This window comes from Bubalus bubalis, chromosome 16 (assembly GCF_019923935.1).
Source record: "Bubalus bubalis isolate 160015118507 breed Murrah chromosome 16, NDDB_SH_1, whole genome shotgun sequence".
Lineage (NCBI taxonomy): Eukaryota > Metazoa > Chordata > Mammalia > Artiodactyla > Bovidae > Bubalus > Bubalus bubalis.
The window spans coordinates 18,118,303-18,139,902 of NC_059172.1; the positions used below are offsets into that span (position 1 = coordinate 18,118,303).

The following is a 21,600-nucleotide window of genomic DNA, read 5'->3' on the forward strand; positions in this document are numbered from 1 at the left end:
AAGGCACTGGGGATGGAAAAAGAAAGACAACTAGATAGGAAAGATGTATAAGGGAACTGTCAGAGGTTGGCGGATGGAGGGCAGAGGAGGTAGGTGGTTCTTCAAAACCAAGTTCCAGGACTTTACAATTTGAATCTGCAGGAAAGATGTATAAGGGAACTGTCAGAGGTTGGCGGATGGAGGGCAGAGGAGGTAGGTGGTTCTTCAAAACCAAGTTCCAGGACTTTACAATTTGAATCTGTTCCAAGATGGGATCTAATCACTGGGCAAATCAAAGAGTCCAGTACTGTCCACCCAAAATCATCCTTACATTTGTTCCAATTATTTTGTTAAATCAATGAATTAAATCATTTCCATGAACCACACCTCCCAACCCGGCTATAGGTGTCATAGGAACCTAGTTAGGTAATATCTTTCATTGGATTCCCTTTCTACTCCTTCTCCCTAAAACTTCCCCAGCTGCTTATCAGAATGGATCTCCTCCAGGACTAGGGAAAGTCATCAAGACCTCATTTGGATAAGGTTAATACTACCAGCTCCTACCTACCCCAGGGACAAAAAGGAAACTGTACACATGAAAGCAATCTTCCAGACAGGTGGGGTGGGGGTTGGGGGGTACATTCCAAGAATTTGTAATGACGTGCACAGCCACATTTTAATTCCGAGCGGCCAGGTACGATAATCACTCCAGAACAGCTACGTTTCCAAGGAGCCCCCCAATCAGCCAGCACATCCACACGAGCCGAGAAAATCAGGTTTCTCGGGACCTGGCGAGTAGACAAAGTTAAGTGGCTCAGTAGTGTCCGACTCTTTGCGACCCCATGGACTGTAGCCTATCAAGCTCCTCTGTCCATGGGATTTTCTAGGCAAGAGTACCGGAGTGGGTTGCCATTTCCTGCTCCAGGGATCTTCTCGACCTAGGGATCGAACCCGGGCCTCCCGCATTGTAGGCAGACGCTTTTAGCGCCTGAGCCACCAGGGAAACCAATTTCCTCCCCTGAAAACTATCCAGCGCCTGCGTCCTGCAAATCCCACGGTCCGCGAGTCCCGCGGCTTGAGCAGTCCCGCCTTCGCGCCCTGCTCGGCGCCTCCCCGCCCTGCTCCGCGCCTCCCCACCCGCTCGCTCCGCAACTCAGGCCGCTCCCGCCACCCAGAAGGACTACCGCTCCCGGTACGCCCCGCGAGGCTATCGGAGCCACGTGACCGCGCTTCTACGCCTACCTCGGTCACGTGACTCGGGGAAGATGGCCGCGCTGACGGCGGAGAACTTTGCAGCCCTCCAGAGCCTGCTGAAGGTAAATGGGAGGGCTGGGGCCAGCGCAAGACGCGCCTTTGTCTCCAAGACTTTGGACAGAGCAGGAGTTGAGAATAAACCAACCCTGATTTGGAGCCACGACTCTGCCACTGCCTCTCACTGTGACCCCTGGCAGGTGGTCGCGCCTTTCCGAGCTTTTTAATAGTAGAAACAAAATTAGCATCGCTTTGACAGGATAGTGGGGAAAACAAGACAATGGACTCGAAGGTGGTGTACGAAGGTGCCCTACTAAAAGTCTCTGGGGCTGGCTTTTGGGATTGGTGCATTGGGGGTAGTAATCGCTAGATCCGCCTTACCAGTTCCCCACGCACTTTAATTTTGAGATCTTGATTAACAGTCAGTTGAGAGAAAACAAAACAAAACAAAAAAACACCCTATACAGAGAGATCCTATTTGCCATTACCCAGTTTCCCCCAGTGGTAACATTTTGCAAACCTATGGTATGATACCACAACGAGGATATTGACATTGATAGTCAAGATGCAGAACATTTTCCATCACCACAGGGTTTTTCATGTTCCCCTTACAGAGCTACACCCACTTGCCCTCAGCCTTCACTCCCTCTCAGAACTCTGACTAATTTGTTCACTAATTTGTTCTTCATTTCTATAATTTTCTCATTTCAAATATGTTCTATAAAGGAAACAATACAATATACAACCTTTGGGGACTGGCTCTGAGCCCAGTTTTCTGGAGATTGATCCATGCCATATGTATCAATAATTCTTTCTTTTTTGTTGCTTAGTAGTATTCCATGGTATGACATCGGCAGGGTTTTTTGCTATTACAAATAAAGCTGCTGTAAACCCTTATATGCAGTTTTTTTGTATTGAGCACAAGTCTTTAGTTCTCTGAAATGAATGCCTAGGAGCACAATTCTGGATCTTTTAGTAGTTGCATGTTTTGGGGTTTTTTTGTTTTGTTTTTATGAAACTGCCAAAATTTCCAGCATGGCTATACCACTTTACATTTGCAACAGCAGTGCATGAATGATCCAGCTTCTCCCCATCCTCGCCAGCATTTATTGGCATCACTATATTTTATTTGAGCTGTTCTGATAGGCGTGTTTTTCTACCTCATTGTGGTTTGAATTTGAATTTCTCTAATGGTTAATGATTTTGGACTTCTTTTCATGTGCTTACCATCTGTATCTCTTCAGAGAAATATCTGTTTATGTTTTTTGTTCATACTCTTAATTGCATTGTTTGCTTTTTACTCTTGAGTTTCTTTATATATTCGAGCGTGTAGTCCTTTGTTTGGAGAAGGCAATGGCAGCCCACTCCAGGACTCTTGCCTATAAAATCCCATGGACGGAGGAGCATGGTAGGCGGCAGTCCATGGGGTCGCACAGAGTCGGACACGACTGAGCGACTTCACTTTCACTTTTCACTTTCATGCATTGAAGGAAATGGCAACCCACTCCAGTGTTCTTGCCTGGAGAATCCCAGGGACGGGGAAGCCTGGTGGGCTGCTTTCTATGGGGTCGCACAGAATCGGACACGACTGAAGTAACTTAGCAGCAGCAGTCCTTTGTTATATATGTGGTTTGCACATATTCTCTCCTAGTGTATAGCTACAGAGAATTGGTGGGTCACCCAGCAGAAATGTATTGTCTTCCAGTTCTGGAGGCCAGAAGTATGAGATCAAGATGTCGGTCAAATTGGTTCCTTCTAAATGGCACCCCACTCCAGTACTCTTGCCTGGAAAATCCCATGGAAGGAGGAGCCTGATAGGCTGCAGTCCATGGGGTCGCTGAGGGTCGGACAGGACTGAGCGACTTCACTTTCATGCACTGGAGAAGGCAATGGCACCCCACTCCAGTACTCTTGCCTGGAAAATCCCATGGATGGAGGAGCCTGGTAGGCTGTAGTCCATGGGGTTGCTAAGAGTCGGATATGACTGAGCGACTTCACTTTCACTTTTCACTTTCATGCATTGGAGAAGGAAATGGCAACCCACTCCAGTGTTCTTGCCTGGAGAATCCCAGTGACGGGGGAGCCTGGTGGGCTGCCATCTGTGGGGTCGCACAGAGTCGGACACGACTGAAGCGACAGCAGCAGCAGCAAGGGCTTTGAAGGATAGTTTGTCCGTGCTTCCCTCCTACCGTCTGTGGGTTTCTGATAATATTTAATGTTTGTAGTCTCTGCATTCACTTTCACATGGAGTTCTCCCAGTTGGCATGTCTGTTTCTAAATTTCCCTTTTAATTACGGCTCAGTCATACTGGATTAGAGTTCACCCTGTGTTCCTTGGGTCTTCCCTAGTGGCTCAGATGGTAAAGAATCTCCCTGCAAAATGGGAGACCTGGGTTCGATCCCTGGGTTGGGAAGATCCCCTGGAGGAGGACATGGACCCACTCCAATATTCTTGCCTGGAGAATCCCCATGGACAGAAGAACCTAGCAGGCACCCCACTCCAGTACTTTTGCCTAGAAAATCCCATGGATGGAGGAGCCTGGTAGGCTGCAGTCCATGGGGTCGCTGAGGGTCGGACACGACTGAGCGACTTCACTTTCACTTTTCACTTTCATGCATTGGAGAAGGAAATGGCAACCCACTCCAGTGTTCATGCCTGGAGAATCCCAGGGACGGGGGAGCCTGGTGGGCTGCTGTCTGTGGGGTCGCACAGAGTCGGACACAACTAAAGCGATGCAGCAGCAGCTCTCAAAAATTTCCCCTATTTTTTGCTTATAGTTTTATATATTCCATTTATGTATGTTTTAACGTTTAAGTCCGTGACCAGTTTTGCCTTAATTTTGTATAAGGTGTGTGAGACACTTTGAGGTTCCCCTCCGCCTTTGGCCTATGAATATCCAGTTGTTCAAGTTCTTTGTTGAAAAGTCTATTTCCTCTGTTGAATTGCTTTTGCAATTTTGTCAAGAATCAGTCAGGCATATTTGCATAGGTCTACTTCAGAGGTCTTTGGTTTGTTCCATTGATCTATTTGTTAATCCCTCTGAAAATACCATATATTCTTGATTACCATCACTATATAATAACTCTTAAAATCAGGCAGATGGATTCCTCCTACTTCATTCTTTATCAAAATTACTTTAGCTATTCTAATTCTTTTGCCTTTCTGTATCAATTTTAGAATGATCTTGGATATATCTTTAAAAAAAAAACTTGCTGAGATTTTCATAGGAATTGGGTTAAATCTGTTTATCATGTAGGAGCAAATTGACATCATTTTGATGTGTTGGATCTTCCAATCCATGATCATGGTGTGTCTCCCCATTGATTGAGATCTTTGATTTTTCTTATCTGTGCTGTGTAATTTTCAGCATACAAGTCCTGTACATGCTTTGTTAGATTGATTCCTAAGTATTTCTTCTTTTTTTTTTTTTGAGCAGTTGCAAATGATATTGTACTTTTAATTCCAGTGTCCACATGTTCATTGCTAGTGTGTAGAAATACACCTGATTTTTCTATGTGTCTCTTGAATTTGCAAACTGCTGACCTCATTTATTCAAATAATTTTTTGTACATTTCTTTGGGCTTTCTCATAGACTGTCATGCTGTCTGCAAATAGGAACAGTTTTATTTCTTCCGTTCTGATCTGCAAACCCTTTCTTTCTTCCCCTTGCCTTGTTTTAGTGGCTAGAATTTTCAGCACTATGTGGAGTAACAGTAGTGAGAGCAGACAGCTTTGTCTTGTTCCCAACTTTAGTCTTTCATCGTTAAGTATGCTGTCTCTAGGTTTTTTGGTAGATGCTTTAAATCAAGTTGTGGAAGTTCCCCTTTATTCCTAATTTTATGAGAGTTTCCATCAAGAATGGGTGTTGAATTTTATCTACTGCTGTTTCTACATTGATTGATATCCTGTGATCTTCTTCTTGAGCCTGTTAACATGATGGACTACATAGATTTTCAAATACTGGATTGACCTAGCTAGCATCCCTGGAGTAAATTCGACCTGGTTATAGTGAATAATGCTTTTTATATATTGCTAAATCCTATTTGGTAGTATTTTGTTAAGGATCTTTGCATCTCTTTTGATGAGGGGTATTGGTTTATTGCTTGTTTGGTTGGTTTTACATATATTCTCTGTCTGATTTTGGTATCAGAGTAATGCTACCTTTGTCAAATGAATTGGGAAGTGTTTCCTCCTTTTCTGTTTTATAGAAAAATATTATGTAGAATTAGTTAATTCTTTCTTTGAATGTTTGTTAGAATTCTCCAGTGAAACCATCTGAGTCTGGCGATTTCTTTTCTAGGGGTTTTAAAATGACAAATACAGTTGCCTTAATAGTTACAGGACTGTTCAAGTTTTCAATGTTATGTTGAGAGAGTTGTGGTAGTTTGTGTTTTTTGAGAAATTGATCCATTTCATTTAAACTGTCAAATTTACGTGTGTATAGTTGTTTGTATTTAGTTATTCTCTTATTTTCTTTTTGATATCTGCAGGGTCTGTAGCGATATGCCCTACTGCCTTCCTGATAATGGTAATTAGTGTTCCCTTTCTTTTTAACTTTGTCAGTCTTGCTAAAAGTTTGTTAATTTTTTTAAATTAATTTATTTAATTTAGTTAATTAATTTTTTAAAGTTTGATATTTTCAAAGAACCAGGTTTTTGTTCCATCCATTCCCCTTTTTTCCTGTTTTTATTTTTCTTGGTGTCTGCTCTTTGTTATTTCCTTCCTTCTTCCTTTAGGTTTATTACGCTCATGTGTTTCTAGGTCCTTGAGATGAGAGCTTGGGTTATTTTTTTTTGAGATTTTTCCTCTTTTCTAATGTATGCATTCAGTGCTGTAAATTTCTCTCTCAGCACCATCTTGGCTGTATCCCCAAAATTGGGGTGTTGTATTTCATTTTCATTTATTCACTTGAATAAATGAAATAAGTTATTTCATATATTTTTAAGCTTTCCCTTGAGACTGTCCCTTTAGTCTGTGGATTATTGTTTCCAAATGTTTGGACACATTTCTTTGATCTTTCTTATTGATTGCTAGTTTGACTCTATTGTGTTAGTTGACAGCACTCTCTGTATGATTTCAGTTCTTTTAAATTCATTAGGGTTTGTTTTTTGGCTCAGAATATCATCTCTCTTGGTACCTGTTCAGTGAGCTTTTGAAAAGAGTGTGTATTCTGTTGTTACTGGGTAGTGTTCCATAAATGTCAATTAGGTTGATTGATGGTGTTGCAGAGTTCTTCTGTATCCTTGTTGAGTCTGGTCTAGTTGTATCAATTGTTGAAAGAGGGGTGTTAAGGAGTCCAGCTGTATTTATGGATTTGTCGATTTCTCCTTTCACTTCTGCTTTTGCTTCCCATATGTAGTAGCTCTCTTGCTGAGTGCTTACACTCAGGATGTCTTCATGGTGAACAGAACTTTTTATCGTTATTTAATGTCCCTCTCTGTCTCTGGTAATTTTCTCTGCTGTGAAGTCTGCTTTATCTGATGGTCGTGTAGCCACCTTGGTTTCCTGATTGTTTGCATGATCTCCTTTTCCATTCTTTTACTTTTAATCTGCTTCTGCCATTATATTTGAAGGGAGTTCCTTGTAGACAGCATTTAACTGATCACATTTCTTAATCTAGCAGTCCCCAACCTTTTTGGGACCAGGGACCATTTTTGTGGAAGACAGTTTTTCCACAGACTGGGTTGGGGGCTATGGTTTTGGTATGTAAATACATTACATTTATTGTGTACTTTATTTCTGTTATTATTATATCACCTCTACCTCAGATCATCAGGTATTAGATCCTGGAGGTTGGGGACCCCTGTTTTAACCCACTTAGCCTTTATTTTTTGTTTCTTTAATTTTTCTGCCTTTCTGTGGGTTGTTTGACCAGTTAACTATTTGGGGGAATTCCATTTTGATTTATCTATAGTGCTTTAAAATGTAATTCTGTTTATAACTCTTATAGTGCTTATTCAACTTATTACATTTATTTACATAATATCACAATCTCAGAGGCAATATTAGTATCATCATTTTACCAGGTAGAGTGAAGTAGTCCCTTATTTATGATATAGTTATCTTAAATACTTCCTCTACATACAGTTAGGGCCACCATCGGACAGTGGCTTTTCTTTTTTGCTCATACGTCCCAGACTTTGAGCTGAAGAAGAGGGCCACCCAGGAGCCCAGTGAGTGAAAACAAAGAAACTCCAGCAAATACTTGCTTTCTCTTACCGAAGACCAAGAAAGGGATAGCTTGGGAAGAGAGAAAACTGTTAGATAGTAATTGTTTACTCCACCAAAGCACCACAGAAAAAACCGTGGCCCCGCTGCCCACTGTGTCAGCAAAGGCTGGGGGGCACAGACTCCCGCCGTGTGAGGTTGCAACACCGTGTTTCAGCAGCCCCGGCAGCTGGCGTCAGAGAAAGCCAAGTAGGGAGCTGGACTCCCATCCCCACCGGCGGGTTCCACCACCCCTGGCATGAGTGGAGACTACACGGAGCCAGAACTTCCACCTCTGTGCTGTGGCAGCAAGGAGCCCCCACGTTAGAGTGTCAGCAGGAACCAACAGGGGAGCTGGGCTTTCATCTCCATTCGGTAGTCATGAAGCCGCACCCTCCCCCCCAGCACACACACACACACACTCCCCGTGCTACCTGAGCAGTGAAAGAGAAAGCCAGCTGAAACAAGATTTAAACAAGGTCCGCAGTCTCAGGACATAATATGACCGTGTCATTCCTTGGTCATGAGGTCCCTAGAAGGTCTGCCTTCTCTCCGTTTTCAGCATTATCTTACATTTCTGTAGAGTGCCTGGGGAGTTTAGCCATGTTTAGCAGCAAAAATAAGAAAAAGTACATCTGCATCATCTTCCCAGAAATGGAAGTGTCCTATGCCCCTCTTAGGTGTTACACCTTGACCGAGACTGTATTATGTTCTTAAGAAATGTATTTTCAGAGTCTGAGTTTGTTTCTTGTTTTGTCTTTTTCCATCTGTGAATTAATTTATAGGCCTCCTCGAAAGATGTTGTCAGACAGCTGTGCCAAGAGAGCTTTTCCAGTTCAGCCCTTGGCTCCAAGAATCTCTTGGATGTTACGTGTTCCAGCTTGTCCGTGACCCAGGAGGAGGCAGAGCAAGTAAGTGTGGTCAGAAATGACCTCTGGCCACTGGCTTCTCAGCTCATCAGTCTCTTCATTGACGTCCCAGCCACTGCCACGTCCAAGGGAATTTTTCCCCTGAATTGTCTGTTGACATTACAGATGGTTTTTTTTTAATGTTAGGGAACTTAGTGGGAACCTGCTGTGTATCACAGGGAGCTCAGCTCTGTGCTCTAGAGGCACCCCTGTAGGATGAGGGGGTGAGAGGGAGACCCAAGAGGGAGGGGATATATGTATACTTAGAGCTGATACACTTTGGTGTGGTTTAGTTGCTAAGTTGTGTCCGTCTCCTGTGGCCCTATGGAGTGTAGCCTGCCAGGCTCCTCTGTCCGTGGGAATTCTCTAGGCAAGAATACTGGAGTGGGTTGCCATTTCCTTCTCCTGATACCCTCTGTTGTGCAACAGAATCTAACATAGTATTGTAAAGCAACTATGCCCTCCACCCCCCAAAATAGCTGTTGTCATTGAACCTTCACATCGTTATGATAAATGAGGCATGGATGGGAAGACTATACCCAGAATCAGAGCTCTTGACCATTTCACTTTCAGATTTGTTACCTAGACGGTGTGCACGAAAGCCACACTTGTGCTTCTCTGAGCTGAGCCACCTCCCATGGCATCTGAGAAAGCCCTAAGGCAGAGAAAACTACCTCCGGGGCATCTTGTTAGGTTCAGCTAAGCAGTGTGATACTCACAAGACGAGGACAGGCCACACTTGGCTACACACGCACTTGGAATGACCCGGGGTGGAACCTGGACAGTGTCCTAGCAGGGCAGTGTCAGCCACTCCTTCCGCAGGGGGCTCTGCACAGCCAGCCTGGAGCTCTTTGCTCTCCTCGCCCTCCCTGGTGACAGCTAGGGGTAAGGAGGTGACGTTCCAGCTACTCTGGATGAAAACCCGAGACTCCCCCGGAGCCAGTACCTCTGCAGTAAGCACAGCTTCGGGTGCTGGCAGGGACCGTGTGGCCACACTCGGGGAAGCCCAAACTGTGGGCTCTGGTGTCTCCTCAGGCCTCCCGGTCCAGCGGCAGGGACCAGTGCAGCATTGCCTAGTAACACAGCTGACTTGCTGCTTCACTCACATTACCAGGGGAACAGGCTAGAAAGTTAGCTTAAGGTCAGAGTGCGTGCACCAGGAAAAACACGGGCTTTATTAGCCGTTTGCCCACTAGCAGAGAGACTTTCTGGCAGGTTGATAGCATGCTTGGTCGGGCAGCTGCGTGTCCTCTAAGCAACAGGTGAACTTGGAGGCAGGCCGAGGCACGTGGGCATCAGTGGCTGGGCCCCCAGGGCCTCTGGACTTCTGAGGCCCCGCGTGAGTGACAGTGGCAGCGTGCGGCAGGCCCTCTTGCCAGCAGGGGATGGCGCCCTGTCCCCTGTGCCAGTGCCCCTCACCACCCAGGCTCCCCGTCTACCCCGCAGCTGCTCCAAGCCCTGCACCGCCTCACCAGGCTGGCTGTGTTCCGTGACCTCTCCTCCGCCGAGGCGATTCTGGCACTCTTTCCTGAAAATTTCCACCAAAACCTCAAAAACCTGCTGACAAAAATCATCCTGGAACACATGTAAGTGCTCATTTCTTGAGAGTTTCTTATAATGCTGTTATGTTTCAATTTCTCTTCTAAATAAAATATGCTCATTCTTGAAAGGCAGGCACAAGTCAGCAAAAAAGAAGAAAACCATTAAATCCACCCCCCAGAGGGTTAGCAGTGTTCACTCCTTAACAGAAAACCTTTTTCGAGGGGTGTACTTTTTCCATTTTCACAGAGAGAGAGGGATTTTTGTTTTGCTTTTGTGTTTAACACAGTGATGTCGTGCCGTTTTATAACTTGTTTGTTTTCAGTTCACAGTATTAATATGAATGATATTCCAGGGTGATAAATATTTACCTTCAGTATTATTTTTAATGGCTAACTGTATTTCATTATATGAAGAAATTATGTATAATTTAGTTAATAGATACCTTAGTGTTAGACATTTAGGCTGTTGGCAGTTTTCACTTCAGTGAACACTTGATTGGGGAACCTTTGCTCACATTGTGCTTAACTATCTCCTTGCTGGTAAATGGTGATATTGACGTTTGGCTTTTTATTATCCAGTCAGCCATTGGAAAGACTGCCCCAACTATTTCTCCATCAATAGGACGTGGGAGTGCCACTCTCCCCACACCATCACCTGCACTGGGGGAATGTTTTTTTTTTTACTTCCGAGTTTTACACATGGCAAACGGTACCTCATTTCAATTTACGTATCTTTGCTACTGGGTTTCCCAGGTGGTGCTGGTGGTAAAGAACACACCTGCCAGTTCAGGAAACACAAGAGACCCGAGTTCGATCCCTGGGTCAGGAAGATCCCCTCGGGGAGGGCATGGCAGCCCACTCCAGCATTCTCGCCTGGAGAATCCAATGGACAGAGGAGCCTGGCGAGTTACAGTCCACAGGGTTGCAAAGAGTTGGGCATGACTGAAGTGCCGTAGCATGCTCGCATGAATCTTTGGTACTAGTGATGTCAGATATCTTTTTCATGTTATTGGTCATTTTTATTTCTTTTGTGAATTATCTGTACATTTTCTACCTGGGAAAATCCTTTTCAGTACATATAATTTAAGCAGAACTGATTAACTGCTGGTTAGCAGCAGGCTTCAACAGACCTCTGTGATAATCCCAACGGATAACGTTACTTACCAAGGGTTTTGTTGCTTGTGTAGAAACCTTCTCATGGGCAGCCACGTTTTACTCTGACTCTGCACCTCGCCGTGGCGGGATTTGCTGTAGCATTAGGCCTGCTTGGGTGTGGTTTATGTAAGGTGCCAGCATTGTGTAGGAGATGCCTAGTGACAAAGGATGAGTTGACCTTTTCTGTTTTGTCTCTGAGAACAGCAGTACAATGTGATTACAGGGCATTTAGCCTTCTCTTGTTTTTCCTAAGCTGAAAACTGAACAGCTGTGGCCTCTACATCACTCGATTCTGTAAAACAAACAGTTGCTCCTTGGAGGGGGGCATTTCTGTGGTCCTCTCCTGTCAGGAGGGGATTGTAGGTTTGAAGATTACTGAAGGAGCGGAGGCCCAGGCCCACAGGCCTCATTATTGGAAGACTCAGTTGGCATCCCTTTTCCATTCTGTTTTTCTCATCTTTCCCTAAACAGATCTACTTGGAGAGCTGAAGCCCAAGCGAATCAGAGTGAGTATCAAGGAACCTGCCTCTTTCCCCACCCCACTTCCTCCCCAGCCCTAACCCTGAATCTGCTGGAGTTTTTAACTAAAACCAAAGTGAATTAACCCACTTAGTGGTTGTTCTGCATTTCTTTTTAATCCTACTTTTTAATATTGTTTCTGATTATAAGGCATGTTGTTAAAAAAAAACAAAACTTTCTGTCCAAAGCAGAAAGTACTTACAGTGACTATGTTTCCATTAGGAAACAAATTAATGATAATTGAAATTATTGTGAAAGAGTGAATAAAACTGGGTGCTTGATAAATGGTCACTAAACTCGGTCACAGTGCTGCAGAACTTGGCCTGCATTAGCTCATTTAGTCCTCCAAGCAACCTTGTAAACGGGGTGGGGATCATCCCCATTTTACAGATGAGCAAACAGAGGCTCAGAGGTTAAACAGGAATATTGAAGCCAAGCCTGTGTGTCTCTCAAACAAAAGCTCTTTCTGCTGTTGGCAAAGCTACACATTTCCTAAGACTCAGGCCACGGCCTCATCTTCTCTACCTGTGTCATTCATTCCTCATTTTCCCTTGATGTCTGGAGGGCTAGGTGTTCGGGCAGAAGCCTGGAGGTGCTGTCCACCAGGAGTCCACACTATAATAAGTGCGGGGGCCACGAGCAGTGGTAAGGAAGGCCCAGGGCTTGCTGTGGGGTCTCGGGCCCCATCTCTCTGTCTCCCTCAGAGGCTTGCGGTGTGGACTAAGGGCCTTACAAGCGTGCAGCCCTTAGAGCTGCCCGTCATAAAGGCTTGGTTACTCGGTGGTGCGAGGGCTGAGCTGAGCTGTATCCCCGCAGTCTCTCTGCCGCGCCTGGTGGACCTGGACTGGAGGGTGGACATCAAAACCTCCTCAGACAGCATCAGCCGCATGGCCGTCCCCACCTGTTTGCTCCAGATGAAGGTATGTCCACCGTCATGCTCACTAGAAGGCAGGGGGCAGGGCATGCAGGATCTGTGTCCCACAGACCAGTGGAAATGCCGGTCTCCAAAATCATAGGATCTCTGTGTGTGTATTTAGTCGCTCAGTCATGTCCGACTCTTTGCAACCCTTTGGACAGTAGCCCTCCAGGCTCATTTGTCCATGGAATTTTACCAGGCAGTAATACTGAAGTGGGTAGCCATTCCCTTCTCCAGGGGATCTTCCTGACCCAGGGATCAAACTTGCATCTCCTGTGTCTCCTGCATTGCAGGCAGATTCTTTACCTGCTGAGCCATCAGGGAAGCCCCTAGCCCCATAAATTAAGAAGCTGTAGCACCCCTAAAGTGCAGAGTGTTTATTTAGAAAGTATACATGAATTAGCATAGTACAGTCATAATAAAACCTATACCGAAAGTAGAAATATTTTTTAAAAAATAAGACAGACATGAGATACAAATTTTAAAAATAATTTGTTGAACCTAAAGGTTACCTTCAACACTTAAACAGGAAGGTTTGGCTTTAACGATAGGAGCACGCACTCAAATTTCAAATTGTCTTCTTGATAGGTTTGGTATACTTGACTGGATTCTTGTCCAAACTAAGGGGGCTGTCGCTGTTTCTACCGCGCTGAACAGGGGCGCCTGTTAGCAGTTGGAGAAGTGTCAGTTCTTCATTTGATTGTTCACATGCAGTTGCCTCGTTGGTGGTATCTTCACAGTTATTTTCAGGAATCTTGTTAAGTCACATACCTATTTTTAGGGTTTGTTTAGTTAAAACCTGGGCTTCCCTGGGGGCTCAGATGATAAAGAATCTGCCTGCAATGCAGAAGATCCAGGTTCGATCGCTGGGTCAGGAAGATCCCCTGGAGAAGGAACTGGCAACCCACTCCAGTATTCTTGCCTGGAAAATCCCACGGACAGAGGAGCCTGGTGGGCTATAGTCCATGGGGTCGCAAAGAGTTGAACACGACTGAGCGACTAACAGTTTCAGTTTGTTGTTTTTTTTTCAGGTTTTAGTTAAAACTAGATAAGGTAATGCTGTATTTGGTTAACCACCAGACAGCCAGAAACTCAACACCGGTGAGAAAATGAAAACAAAGGGTGCCGCTGACAACTTAAGTTTTTAACTGTTAGTGTAAGACTCACTTAAAAAAAGATGCAAACACATATAACTAGAGGTTGTAATATTTTTCCTGCATCCTGGCGGATTCTTACATACCCGTGGAGCCCCAGCCTAAAGTGCCAGCATACACCTAGGCGGTATTTTTCACTCGAGCGCTGAGTTGGGGGCGGGAGGGTGAGGGAGCCTGGGCTTCTCCGATTCCTGTTCGGAGCCCCTAAGACGGCTCCCGCCCTGCCCCCATTTGCTGGGTAACTCCAGGACTAGCACTCGTGACTCTGAGCAAAGAGCCTCTCCTCAGAGCTTCACCAGAACCAGGTAAGGCCTGCGGGTTGAAGAGAGGCAGCCTTGACTCTGGGAAAATGTTCTCTTCTCAGATCCAGGAAGATCCCAGTCTCTGTGGGGACAGGCCCTCCGTGTCGGCCATCACCGTGGAGCTGAGTAAGGAGACGCTGGACACGATGTTAGATGGGCTGGGCCGCATCCGGGACCAGCTGTCCGCCGTGGCCAGCAAGTGAGGTGGCCCGCGGGCCCCGGCGCCCTGCCCGCCACCCCCCAGCACGTGGAGGCCCCCGCAGCGCCCACCGCAGGGGTGGGGGGCCGGCACAGAAGGGGGCTGGCATCCAGAAGGCACAGCAGCTGGGTCGGGAGGTGGCATCCGGGCCCCCACACTCTTCTCACTCATCTTCCTTTTGCTCTCTCTGAAGCTGGTGGGCAGAAGCCACTGTCCCCACAAGGCTCCTGGGGGGACTTTGTGACAGCCGTGGCGGGAGAGGGAGGGAGTGTTTCTGGGCCAGCTGCCTCTACCTGACAGAGTGGGGATTCAGGCCCAGGTTGTGGTGCTCATCTTAGTACATCCCTGTCCAGCGTTCACTCTGCTGGCTGAGCTCGCTTCTGCTGTGGAACACGTGCAGGGAGTCAGGCAGGTGATGTCCACAGTTCTGCTCTGTCAGAGGAGCCAGACCGACCCCACAGGGCAGGGTCCCCGCAGTGTGCCCGTCTCCCTGAGCCCAGAGCCTCCCCAAGCCCCTCATCCCTGCTGGACTGTAGAAAGTGGGAATTCATTCCCTTCTTCATGGAGCCAGTGCCCCTTCCTTGATGTAATGGGACCACTCAGGGTGAAGAAGTGGGAGTGATTGTAAATAAATACCAGTTGTAAAAACTTTGTGATTCCAGTCGCTTTTGTAGCTTGTCCTTGGCTTGAGTTGTTACCTTGGACCAGTGCTTCCTCTCATTCGTAAAGATGATCTGTCTGCACATTGTCCTTCCTGGCTTATCTCATGATCATAGTGTGACCTGAAACCGGTCCTGTGAACTGGCCCACCTTCCATATAGTCTTGTCGCATAGAGCAAAAGCAGAGTTGACATCAGCAGGTGCTTCTCACGAGAGCTGTGATGAACGCACTCCTCAGGACTTCCCCGGTGGTCCACTAGCTAAGACTCCATGCTTCCGATGCAGGGGGCCTGGGTTCGATGCCTGGTCAGGGAACTAGATCCCACGTGCTGCAACTAGTACCCATTCCAGCCAAATAGTGAAAAAAAAAGTACTCCTCAAGGAGTTTAACTGGGTGGAATTGTCACTGTCACGTGCCTGACACGTCCCAGGGGCTCAGTGTCAGAGGTGCCCCTTATCCATATCCCTCAGTAGCAAGAGCCTGCAGCCTGCTCTGAGTGCTTTGTTCTGGCGACTTCTCGGGTGATGTGTGTGGATGGCGTGCTTGGGAAGATGGATGGAGGAGGTGGGGCCTCAGGTTAAGAGGATCCACTTGAGCTCAATTCCTGCCCACCCTGAGTTTTTACTTTTTTTTTTTTTTGTAATTGGAATAATAATTGCATCTGCTCTGTAGAATTTTTGTGAAGATTTAAGCGGTATAACGAACCTGAAAAGCACTTGGCGCTATTACGACAAATGAGGGCTGGATACTATTAGCTTTGGTTATTAATGGGATGGAGAGTAGACAGCGCTCTGTGCTCATTGTCTGATCTACTGTAATGGGGTTCGTATGACTATGAGTGACTGTCCTCTCTTCATCAACAACAAAGTCAGCTCATCCAGGTAAAGTCACCTGCTGTAAGTTGCCTCATCAGATCTTGGGCCCAGGTCTCTCTACCCCACAGGACTCTGCAAGGGGCTTAGAGTTCTGTGACTTTAGCTCCATTTGGAAAATACTAGAACTGAAGTAGAGATAAGAAATCTTCTGCCCTCGCCAGTGAAATACTAGGGAAGTCAAGAAAAATATCCCCAGACCCCTTTCTGCCGTTCCCTGGAAGCCGAGCTACCTTCTGTTAAAATGGCAGTTCTTGACCCATTTGGGGCTATATCCATTGAGAACCTAATGAAAACCCTGAATCCTTTCTGTAGGAAATGAACACTAAATTTTTTATATTCAAGGACAAGTGTTCATGGATCCTGGTGGCCAGCCCAGTATCTCCAGGTTGAGAGCCCCTAGTCTCAGCCTCAGGTGGAGTTCAGCCTTGTCGTGACTTCATCCCTCTCTTTTTTCCTGCCACTCCCTGTGACCCATAGAGATCTCCAAATAACCTGTTTGCTGGGTTTGCCGTGGGGTTTCATAAGAAATTTTTAATTAATTTATTTATTTTAATTGGAGGCTAATTACAATATTGTAGTGATTTTTTTACATACATTGACATGAATCAGCAAGAAATTGACTTGAAGCAGGAAGCCCGGCAGAGGTGTCTGGACAGCTGGACATTCCTTTAGCCAGATCCACCTGAACAAAACTGGGTGTGTGACAGTGAGAGCATTCAAGAGATAACATTGAGGAACTTCCTGGAGGCCCAGTGCTTAAGTCTCTGCGCTTCCAGTGCAGGGGATGTGGGTTCCGTCCCTGATCAACGATCTAAGATCCCACGTGCCACGTGCTGCAGGCAAAAAATGATAAAAGTGTTTGCTACCCTTCGCTGCTCATGCTCATTTAAGGGGGTGGTTTTCCCATTGTTAGCATGGACTGTTTGTAACTACCATATCAATCGTTGGCCTGACCCTATCTCAGAATAAACCTCCCAGCTCTACATCAAAGGAAGTTGCTTCATTGCTTGTCTGGTTTCCCAGTAGTACTAATGAGCAGTTAGTTACCTGCAGACTGTCCTTTCCTTAGGTTGCAGCAAGCTTTGGGTGTCCAGGCTCCATTCATGAAAGGGCCATGGTAGATCTCAGTGATGGCCACCCCTGGCTCTGGCTGCCCAGTACTGTCCACCCAGCCAGCCACAGGGGTGAGCAGATGGCTCAATCCTGTGTCCCAGGGAGATTGTACATGACTCAGGTTAGGCCAATCTGATCTTTCCCTATGACTCTTTTTTTGCTGAAATTGGCAACAAAGACCACCTCCTGCCTCTCAGCTCTGATAGTAAAGCCATGCTTGGGTCCCTGTTCCCCCACACAGAGAAAGCCCATCTACAGAAGGAGAGGCTCGCCTGGAGCAAAGCAGAACCCCAAAGTTGGGAAGAAGATGAGAAAATCCAATGAAGCAAGTCCCAGTCTTCCTCCTACTGTATCCATCAGGATGGGTCGGGTTTGTGTTAAAATGGCCTGGGATGCATTTTTATCCAGGATGGCAAGACACACAGACACACAAATGATTGTCACAAAGGAAGACGTTTCTACTCACATAGCCTTAGAAACTGGAGGCATGGAATGTCTTGCAGGGCTAACGGGGAAGAATCAGTTGGCCTGGAGGCAGAATAGCATGGTCCAGAGCCTTTATTGGGTTTCCCAGGTGGCTCAGTGGTAAAGAACCTGCCTGCCAATGCAGGAGCCCCAAGAGATGTAGGTTCGATCCCTGGGTCAGGAAGATCCCCTAGAGGAGAGCATGGCGACCCACTCCAGTATTCTTGTCTGGAGAATCCCATGGACAGAGGAGCCTGGTGGACTACAGTCCATAGGGTCCCAAAGAATCGGATGTGACTAACACTCTGTGAGGGCAATAGGGTGGGGGACGGGAGTGGTGATAAGAGCAGGCATGCAGAGCCTTTATTGGGGTTTTCACAGGAAGAAATGGAGGTGTAAGCATAGGATTGGCTAGGTTGGATAATTTGGGTAGGCTCTGGGCTACAGGTGTGGCCCTTGCTGTTTAGTACCTGGTCTGGGGGTGACTCAGGGCAGGGAGAATACTGGCTTGGGTGTGAGAGTTTGAGAGAAGACGTAGTTGGGATTGTGGGTGGGGATTGATTGGCCTGTGTATCAAAGGTGTGTTCTCAGGGAGCTGTTTGCTCTCTCTAGGGATTAGCTAGCCCTAGAAGGTCAGTCTCTCTAGGGTCAAAATGTCTGAGCATCACAAATACAGAAAGTAATGCAGTTATGTTGTAGTAACAAACAATCCCAAGGTCGCAGTGACTTTTACACAACAGAAGTTTATTTTTTGCTACACAGTCAATGCAGGTTGGGGACTCTGTTCAACTTTAGTCACTAAGGGGCCAAGGACATGGAAACTTCATCTCAACACATCCCTCCCCAGTCACCGAGGCAGGGCAGGGAACTGTGACAGATTGCATGCCTGCTGTTAAAGTTCTGTCCAGATGGCAAGGGTAGTCATATGGTCACACCAGACTTTGAAGATGGCAGAGAATGTCAGTCCTTCCATGTACCAGGAAGAAAGAAATGGGATATTTGCAATCAGATCTGAACTACTGCTCCCCAACAGCAGAACCAAAGACTCCATTTTGCCTAAACTCATTTGTACTTAGAATCAAAAGAATTGTAAGAACACACATGTCATCTCAGCACCTTTTCTCATGATAAACCTCATCACCCGTGTGACACTAGAAGCGTGTGAAACATTTTCCCAGATACCTTAGTGCCTGTTCACCTTGACCTCCTGAAGTCAGTGGAGCGTGGTTCCTTGAGAATCCGGGCATTTACTGAGGAAGAGTCAGTTCAGAGACAGCCAGGGCTGAGTTAGAACTCCAATCTGGGTCTTTCAGCTCAAAGGTCTGTGCTCTTTCTTACCTTGATTTTGGAAAAAGAAAACCTGGGTTCTTTACAGATGGTGAAACTTGACCCTTAATCAGACGACATTCCGCTCCCTCACTCAGAAAGCAGAAATCAGTTCTGCTTTCCCATTTCCTGATTCTGCTGATTATCAGTTTCAAAGACCGTGATTGGCCTGGGGACCAGACGTGCGAGTCTTTCCGACACAAGCCAGTTCTCTAAACACGCGTGTTGGGCGCCATGTCCAACGGTTGTTAGTCAAGCTCTGTGCTCTGGTAGTTACAGATTTCCAGAAAGTAAGCCCGGCGTGATCTAGAGGCTCTTGGTTATTTTGTTCAGTAAACTGAGATGTTACCAGAAATGAGAGTGAGCTTTTATTACATTTTAAAACTATTTTCATTTGGAAACCATTGGCTCCCTGGCATTTTGAAAGTTTTCCAGTGGTTGGACATTTACAAGAACTATTTTGAACCTGTAGCTGCTGACTTTCAAATACTGATCATTCCTAAACATTCTCTCATTTGCGTGATGCTGACTTTGGTACAACTTCCTTCATTATTTAGTGCTCACATTTCTGGGCTTTAATTGCCCTTTTTAGAACTACTTTTAAGAAAGAGAGAAAAAAGATTTCTTAGTAGTAGTTCCTGGATGGTGGGCTTCCTTGGTGGCCCAATGGTAAAGAATCTGCCTGCAATGCAGAAGATGGGTATTCAATCCCTGAGTTGGAAAGATCCCCTGGAGAAGGAAATGGCAACCCACTCCAGTATTCTTGCCTGGAAAAAGCCACTGACAGAGGAGCCTGGTGGGCTACAGTCCATGGGGTCTCAAAGAGTCAGACATGACTGAGCAACAATTTCCTGGCTGCTATCAGAGGACCCTGATCTCCAAGGAGAGAGAACCAGTCTTCACTTGAGGAAATGTCAAGAGCTCTTACAGATAAGTCTGGAAAGCTGAGCTTCTACTCACCCTGGGCTCTTGGGAAAGACTCTGATTGGTTTTTATGCCTCGTCTGTAAGTGAAGATAACTAGAGAAATGCACCTCACAGATTCACAGTAAACTCCGAAGTAGACCCCTTGGCTGAAGAGCGGGCCTGCCTTGGCTCTTCCTGTCAATGTTGCACTAGCCATGTGACCTCTGACACATACCACACAGTGAAAACAATCCTGTCCCAACAAGTTGAATCATAAATGAATTCAGAGATGCTTTGGGATATCATAAGACTCTGGGGTCAGTATAAACATACACTGGATCACAGCTCAGGAGTTGGCCTCTGGTTAGAATTTCGGAAACTCTGATCAAGTTCCCACTTCAGGCAGTAGATGCCCCAGGAAACGGTCATTGGTGTCCCACCTTCCTCCACAGACACACACGATTTGACACCTGTTAGTAAATGATGGTTGACTTATTGATCAAAATGGCAGACTCGTGGAATGAATGTAGATGTGAATTTCTCTTCCTAAATCTACCTCTGCAGTGCCCACTTTCACCCCAGATCAGTTCATCCAAGCACCTGCAGAGGAAGCTGTGGTGAAAGTGAAAGTCCCTTAGTCCTGTTGGACTCTTTGCGACCCTATGGCCTATACAGTCCATGGAATTCTCCAGGCCAGAATACTGGATCTTCCCAATACAGGGATCGAACCCAGGTCTCCCACATTGCAGGTGGATTCTTTACCAGCTGAGCCACCAGGGAAGCCCCGAGCTGTGGCGAGTGGGCCCAACTGGGGCCATTCTCCCCTCCTGCCACCAAGCTTTCTGGCCTAGGCTAACCTCAGATCTGTGGGCACGGGGTGGTCGCATAGCAGTCTCCCAACCATGCTAGTTTCTAGTTTTGCTTGTGTTGGAGGAGGAAGCCATTGGAGCCGTGGGGGATAGGAGGGGGGAGTCTGCTGGCCGGGGGTTGGTGGAGGGCAGAACTCTGAGCTCCTGCCACTATGACAGAGGTCAGGGACAGCGTTTCCAAGGGAAGCTCTGAGTTCATTCCGGCTGCTGGGGGTGGGTCCGTGGCGGGGAGGGCGCGCGGTGCACAGAAAGGAAGAGACTAGCCCTGGGCCTGAGTAGGATGGCCACACGGTCCAGGCCTTGCTGCGCCCTCTCTCTGGCATGTCTTCCTTTATCCTGGCTGAATTCCTATTAATATTTATCCCTCTGGATTCAGGAGCAGCACCTAATAGAAACTATTAAGTCAATTTAACTGCCTGTCTGGTCTGCCTGTATTTCTCCCATCATTGGTCTTGTCCTGTGCTTAAGTCGCTTCAGTCGTGTCTGACTCTTTGCGACTCTATGGACTGTAGCCCACCAGGCTCCTCTGTCCATGGGGATTCTCTAGGCAAGAATACTGGAGTGGGTTGCCAGGCCCTCCAGGGGATCTTCCTGACATAGGGATAGAATCTACGTCTCTTATAGTCTCCTGGAGGCGGACTCTACCACTAGTGCCACCTGGGAAGCCCCTCATTGGTCTTAGAAACACTGCATTTTAATCATCGATACATTTGCCTCTCCCACCCTTTTCCTCCCCTGTGCCCCCCGCACTGTTCACTGTATCCCCATCACCTCCGTGCACAGGTAATAGGCACCTCCTTTGGCACTGGATTTCCTGCCTCTGGATGAAATGGGGCTCTGTCCCCAGGGTTACTCCTATAGCAGAGCTCACTTGTCACTTGTTACATCCCCTTTGTTGACCCAAGAGTCTTGGGCCCAAAAGCCACACCCGCAGGGTCATTTCCCACCCACGCCTCACCCAAGCGCAGCTGGAGCTTCCCCAATATGCCCAGCAGGTGGCGCAGTTGCTCTCCTTATCGCCCCACCCGGGCTAATACCGAAAACAAAGACCGGTCCAGAGTAGGGCAGGTGGGGCGGTGGGCAGGCCTCTCCTCGGACCCTGGCTAGGACCCAGGCCCCGCCCTTACAGAACTCTCCCCCTCAGGCGCAGAGCGACAGATGGGAGAGAAGCAGGGGGGTGGGGGCAGGACTGGGAGCCCATGTCCCCACTGGGAGCCGATTCAAGGCTATTCCCAGGGCTGAGGTTGGAAGCACT

The 21,600-nt window shown here is 46.9% G+C and overlaps 1 protein-coding gene across 1 annotated transcript; it reads left to right on the forward strand.

Moving 5' to 3' along the window:
- The first annotated feature begins 1,138 nt into the window (after nucleotides 1-1,138).
- Nucleotides 1,139-14,780, forward strand: COMMD9 (COMM domain containing 9). Its single transcript, XM_006062342.4, has 6 exons — nucleotides 1,139-1,295; nucleotides 8,223-8,348; nucleotides 9,792-9,931; nucleotides 11,513-11,547; nucleotides 12,377-12,480; nucleotides 13,995-14,780. The coding sequence occupies exons 1-6, from the start codon at nucleotides 1,245-1,247 to the stop codon at nucleotides 14,133-14,135; spliced, it is 597 nt and encodes a 198-aa protein (XP_006062404.3). The 5' UTR covers nucleotides 1,139-1,244; the 3' UTR covers nucleotides 14,136-14,780.
- Nucleotides 14,781-21,600: the final 6,820 nt, after the last annotated feature.